Source organism: Silurus meridionalis, chromosome 18 (assembly GCF_014805685.1).
Source record: "Silurus meridionalis isolate SWU-2019-XX chromosome 18, ASM1480568v1, whole genome shotgun sequence".
Classification (NCBI taxonomy): Eukaryota; Metazoa; Chordata; class Actinopteri; order Siluriformes; family Siluridae; genus Silurus; species Silurus meridionalis.
This window is the reverse complement of record NC_060901.1, coordinates 14,373,837-14,380,754: the sequence shown is the minus strand read 5'-3', so window position 1 is coordinate 14,380,754 and position 6,918 is coordinate 14,373,837. Positions and strand designations below refer to the sequence as shown.

At 38.6% G+C, this 6,918-nt stretch overlaps 1 protein-coding gene across 1 annotated transcript; it reads right to left on the bottom strand.

Annotated features, from left to right (window-relative positions):
- Positions 1–4,751: 4,751 nt before the first annotated feature.
- On the bottom strand, positions 4,752–5,671 carry LOC124401520. The gene is made up of 2 exons (XM_046873903.1): positions 5,499–5,671; positions 4,752–5,405 (listed from the first exon to the last, which is right to left on the bottom strand). Exons 1-2 carry the CDS (start codon positions 5,571–5,573, stop codon positions 4,758–4,760), a joined length of 723 nt encoding a protein of 240 aa, XP_046729859.1. The 5' UTR covers positions 5,574–5,671; the 3' UTR covers positions 4,752–4,757.
- Positions 5,672–6,918: the final 1,247 nt, after the last annotated feature.

The window sequence follows — 6,918 nt, the reverse complement described above, 5'->3', positions numbered from 1 at the left end:
GAGCTAATTACTAAAAGTAAGTTAGCCACATAAAATGCATCTCGATCAACCTAGTGCAAACAGTGCAAGACAAAAGATGGTGCAAACAGACAAAACAAAACAATACAGAACAGATATACAAAATACATGAACAAAAATATATAACAGAACAATGTGCAAAAATAAGAGAACATGTCTGGGTTTCTGTGAAAGTTTCAATAATTATTGTTGGTTATCAATGAACAAGCTCATAAATGGGACCAGGATAGACGAGTGGATTATCTACTTGATGGCCCTTGACAGTCTCTGGACCCATTGTGAGGCTGATCAACAAACATTTGATTCATATACATAATTCCAGGTGTATTAATTATCATTTGCTTGTGATCTAAAAAACATATTTTATATCATGTACTAAAGAAAGCAGCAGTGTACAGTATGGAAAAATCATTCTAAAGGGATTTGGGAAGTGTGTAAATATCTAACAGTATGCAAGCATTATGTGCGTATGTGAATATATGGGTAGGTGTGTAACCTGTTACCATACATAGGTTGTTGGGTGTACATGCATGTGTGTGTGCGCCCCCCTTATTAGCATGCCATTCATAAAGGTTACTGAATGATTTGTTGATTCATAGAACCTTCAACATCCACAGCTGTCTGTACTAAGAATCGGCGGATATGAAAATATTGAAAACACACATGTTCTTGGAGTTTTGACTTTGATCGAAGTTGTTTTTTTCTGATGGGAGGAAAAAAGTCAGAGTGAAACCATCATCGCAGCGGGACAACCACCAGTCATTCTGATATACTTCACTTCCTCTGTGTGTTGGTGTGTTGGTGTATGTGTGTGTGTGTGTGTGTGTGTGTGTGTGTGTGTGTGTGTGTGTGTGTGTGTGTGTGTGTGGTGGGGGGGGGGGAGTGGGTGGGGTCTCCGCGAATGTTTGGGCCTTTACTCAATACATTTTACAGCCTGATACAAAATGCATATTTTTTAAGTTCTGAGAAACACACACACACACACACACACACACACACACACACACACACACACTAGATCTTCTTGAGTGTGTACACTTAGTGATAACATATTCTCCATTTAGGCTAATATACTACTGTAACACAGTTTAGTGAAGTAAGTGACACTGATGGGTCTAAAATGTGCACAGGGTCCCTAAAGACTTCCTCCCTTTTTTCCCTTCATTCAATCGACTCTCTATGCTTCCCACCTTCACCCCCCACACCCTCAAGGGTATCCTTCAGCCGTCTGCTCAGCTCGGTATTGTGTTACCATACTGGGACAGAAAGGCCAAGTTCACTGTCAGGAGCACAGCTTTACAGCCTGTGTGTGTGTGTGTGTGTGTGTGTGTGTGTGTGTGTGTGTGTGTGTGTGTGTGTTTGAGCACAGTAGGCAAGGACAGCCTATGCATCATCAGAAGCTCATAGTCACTTTTCCTTCAAACATTTTATATCGCTTTAATAGTAATAATAATAATAATAATAATAATAATAATAATAATAATAATACAAAATTGAGATTTTTACTTGAATTGCAACAGTAATAAAAAATTATTTTCACCTTTTCAGTTGGTCCTGATTTGAATTTATTTTGAGCAGCTTGTTTTTCTTATTTTTACAAACATATTAGTTACAGTCTAGGTGACCTGCTTGACCTTGTATCTGGTAAATATAATCATATTTTGCATAATTAGTGTATCTGGGATCTATATGTTTTTTTTGGTTGCAAAATAGTGTCAGCAACTACATCATATAACTCGCTTCTCTTAAAGGTCCCCTAACCACTGGGCCTTAGTATCGGGTTGTGTATAAGTTGCTACTAGGTTTTAAGAAATTTCTGGGGGCAAATGTTTCTAGATATGATGCTCTTATTTAATGTATGTTTTATACATGTAGTTATATATGTAGTTATATATGTAGTGTCGTCTGTTTATCGCGGGTTTTCATTTATAAATAGGGGGTTACTGTATATCATTAATGATGCTAAAATTTATTGTTGCAATCTCATTTCGTAAAAAGGTTTATATATATATACTTTTTTCCGAAATGAGATTGCAACAATAAATTTATATATATATATATATATATATATATATATATATATATATATATATATATATATATATATATATATATATATATATATATATATGTATGTATATGTATATAGATAGATAGATAGATAGACAGACAGACAGACAGACAGACAGACAGACAGACAGATAGATAGATAGATAGATAGATAAACGTGTGTGTGTGTGTGTGTGTGTGTGTGTGTGTGTGTGTGTGAAGCTCTTGTTACAAATAAAAATGAATTTAATTGAAAAGTTTCAGACTAGTTTTGTAACACGCCAACTAATGGCAGCACAAATCTGCACACACAGTCATGGGAAGCACTCAAAAGCTTGGAGACTCCTGACATCATAGAATAATCTCATACAATCATACATACATTTTTGTTTCTGTACATAATATTAGATTACACATTTGGAAGTGCAAATTTTATTCTTTTGGTACTTTCATTACCATTAATCAAGGCCATAGGAGATCAGTGAACACTGGGATCAAACCTCTAAGCATGTCTTCTCTTCACTTGAAGAAAAACAGAGAACCTAGAGGTAACCTTTGTGACCACTGGAAGAACATACAGCACTGAACTCTGAGGAAGTCATGCCACTCTCTGCACTACAGTTCCACTCAGGCACATGACATTATGCAAACAATATAAATGCCACAGCTGGGTTCCTAAGCCCTGTACCCTCGTGTTCAGTTGTATAAATGAAAAAATTGTCATAAGGAATAAGGAATTTTTCCTTATGCAGTAAAATCAATTTATCTTCATTTATTAAATAAAACTTTTTTACGAAATGAGATTGCAACTATAAATTTTAGCATCATTAATGATATACAGTAACCCCCATTTATAAATGAAAACCCGTGATAAATGGATGACACTACAAAAATTCTAAATGCTATACGTTTTTTGGTCTTTTGTGTTATCCGTGAGAGACAAGGGAAATCAACCAAACAAATTTGTTTGGTGGTAAATGCGATTCTGCCATAAACTGGGGGCATGAGATTCGAACCGCTGTAAAGCGAGGGATTACTGTACCTCTAATGAACCATCCAGTGGTGACAATGGGAAGGAAAATAACATAAAATAGTATAAGAAAGAAACCATGAGAGGAACCAGATACATGGAAACACATATTCATCTTGAGTGAACTACATTTCTACACATTGTTTATACTTAACACACACCTGTCGGGATCTCATGGCTCAATTTGAAAATGAAAATTTTGATTATATTATTAAAAATACTAATTATAGACAGTAAAGTACACTGTGTTGGTAAAAAGCGAATTAAGTACCAAATCTAAAGAGATATTAATATTTGGCCTGCAATCAAATATTCTAGTCGATTTGCGCTCTGCTACCACTTACACTCTCTTCTCCTGAGTGCTATAAATTTACAGGTTGTTTTATTAATTATTTAGCACCAGATTGTTTTTTTGCAGATTTTATTCCTCGATAAGCAAAGTGACAGCGAGTCTGGCTCCTCTGGGAACAGTGGAGGCCATCGGTGAGCTTCGGGTCTCAGCGGTGTTTCTTTTCTCATACTGTCGCTGTGCATTAAAGCTATTAGACAGACACATTAGTGACGGAACCATTCTAGAAGAGAAGGAGAGAGACATATGTGTTTAGTCTATTCAAAGAGTCAGCAGGGGAGGTGACCCTGAGATCCTGTTACACTAACACATGAGCAGCCGCATCATTGGGGGTCACCCGTTCTGACCCAGCACAGCCAGACAGGGTCTCCCCGAAATGATCTCTTTCTCTCTCTCACACACACACACACACACACACACAAACACACCTACACACACTCACACACACACAGCCAAAGAGCAAGTGAGTGTGTAAGTCAAGGCTGGCTGTAGATCCTCTCTCGTCCATGATTAAATTAGGCATAGGAAATGACAGAGTAACTCCGACCACCTGTGCTCATTCATACAACCTGAAAATCTATCAGCACAGGAAACGAGGGATTTGAGGACGTGTGAGGAAGAAGCACAGTTCTATACGTGTGTATAAATGCATGTAAAAGACTCACCCACACACAGATGCACACTCACAACCTTAACCTAACATTTCACATTGACTTGAGTTTATAACTAGTGCTTTAGAAGACATAAATAAGCATTAACGTAGAGCTTAGTGACTTCTGAGATTGTGTGTGTGTGTGTGTGTGTGTGTGTGTGTTTGTGTAAAGTTAATTAGAGCTGATTTGTCCTCAGTAGAACTTCACAGCTCATTTAACCTGCTTACTACAGTTTTTTCTGATTGCTTAAGCACATTTTTTGTAACTATTGGCTATTTTTGCAAAACTCTACACACAAATAAGAAAACCTTTCACCCAATTATCAAAACATTGTAGTTCTCTTGCAAAAGCGAACACAGCTAGATTAACTCTTCACACCTTCGTAAAAATGGTGTTTTCGTATCAAACAGTAAACACAAGCCATCATCTACTAAGCACACAATGTGCCAACTACACACTGATGGTATGAATACAAAACACATCTGGCTTTTGCTTTCTCTGTGTACAGATGTCAATTTGAGGTCATACTTTTGTCATAGTGTCATGTAAACATACAAGGATCCAAACTTCAAGTATTTGTGTTTATTCACACTCATCAAAACCAAGACAAAGTCAGAACACAAAATAGTAATTTCACAAAAAAAGAAAAAAAAGACAATCAGCCTACATCATGTCGTCTTTCTGGGTCCGGCCACAAAATTTCGTCCACATCGCATGCAATATCCTCCAGTCCAAGGCACCGGGGAAAATATCTCCTTGAATGCCGTATCCAGGCCTGACATGATGCCTGGTCAATATCTCCACATGCCTCCTCCATTGCCTGTAAAAGGGCTACCTGTTGATGAGGATGACGGTCGTACACTTTCCAGCGCCAGGCAGAGAAGAACTCCTCGATGGGATTTAAGAATGGAGAGTATGGAGGGAGGTTGAGTGCCATGAAGGATGGGTGGTCTGTAAACCAGTTGCGGACCAAAGCAGCCCTATGGAAACTAACATTGTCCCATATGATGACATATCGGGTATGCTCTGGTCTCTGAACAGTTAGCATGTCATGTAAGGTGTCCAGGAATGCAATAATGTGTGCAGTGTTGTATGGGCCTATGGTTGCATGATGGTGAACAACACCATTTTGGCTTATAGCTGCACACATGGTTATGTTACCACCACGTTGTCCTGGGACATTGATGATGGCACGGTGTCCAGTAATGTTCCTGCCACGTCTCCTGGTTTTACTGAGGTTAAAACCGGCCTCATCTACAAAAAGTAGCTCATGTCCCATTGCATCTGCTTCTAGTTCCATCACTCTCTGGACAAGACAAAACAAATGCAACACATCAGGCCCATGCACAGCACTACAGTATGCACTTCCAAATTCAGAACCAATGACACTATAGCTTACCTGCACATAGTCATATCGCAGTTGCTTTACACGTTCTGTGTTTCTCTCGAAAGGAACTCTGTAAATTTGCTTCATTCTTATTCTGTGGCGCGCAAGTACACGACTTAGTGCAGAAATGCTTACACTGTGTATATTTTGAAAGATGGTGTCATTATCAATTATGCGCTGCTGTATTTCGCAGTCTTATTGCATTATTGGCAATCACCATGTTCACTATATGGGTCTCTTGCTCTGGAGTGAACATTCTTCCTCTGCCCCCAACATCTGGACGTCTAGCAATTCTGTAAAGTAACAATTTCAGTATTTTTGCATGTATGGTACTGTTGTGTTTCTCATTAGAGTATGGCAGTGCTACAAAGTACTTACCGATTCTCATTTCGAAATGTCCTAATGATGCTTGCCACAGTGTAGCGGCTCAAATTAGGCTGAACCCGTTGGCCAGCTTCCCTCAGGGTCATCCCATGGTTGATGACATGGTCCACTATTGTAGCTCTGATGTCATCAGTTATTCTGTTTCTTACTCTTCTTACCCTTCCTCTTTCCCCTCCTCGTCCTCTTCTTGCTCCTCCTTGTCCTCTTTTTCCAACTTCTTCACCTCCACGTCCTCTCCCTCGGCCTCCTCTGATTCTCATTCTTCTCACTCTTACTGCTTCTTCCATTGTACTCCACACAGACAGCTTACCTGTGGCTTATTTATAGTGCTTAGGCTGATTGCAAAGTGAACTAATTATCTAAAACAGTTTTCACATGTGAAAGTGTGCCAGACAGTTGGCAAAATAGTGTTAATGATAGCCATACATGTGTATAATTTTGCTAGGAGTGTGTTGGAAATTTGGTAATTGAGTGTAAGCAGTAAATTGTGTTTAAAGTACTGCAAAAAGAGTGTTGTGCAGTGAATTGTGCCTACAGTTTTGCAAAGTGTGTGTTACAAAATTGCAAACTGAGTGCAAAGCAGTGTTTGTGCTTTTAGTTTTGCAAACTCAGTGAGTGGTTTTGCTATTCGTATTAATAGTTTTAGAAATTGTGATACAAGAATCACGATTAGCGCTTAAGCATTTAGAAAAAACTGTAATATCTCTTTTCACCTCCTACACACACACACACACACACACACACACACACACACACACACACACACACACACAAACACAGTAAGCAAATTGCCACAGATTCAAGAAACAAAAACTACTCATTTTAGTACTTGCTATGAATGCACATTCCTCAACATACCCTACCATACCATACCATACCCTACCATACCATATCATACCATACCATACCATACCATACGTACCTACCATATTATACCATACCATACCATACCATACCATACCATACCATACCATACCATACTATACCCTACCATACCATACCCTACCATACCATACCATACCATACCATACCATACCATACCATACCA

Bases quoted from the DNA above. Each gene is read 5' to 3' on its own strand.
- LOC124401520 (XM_046873903.1), bottom strand. From the start codon at position 5,573: ATGAAGCAAATTTACAGAGTTCCTTTCGAGAGAAACACAGAACGTGTA. The intron at 5,406-5,498 runs GTAAGCTATAGT...TGTCTTGTCCAG, and splicing joins TGCGATATGACTATGTGCAG to AGAGTGATGGAACTAGAAGC.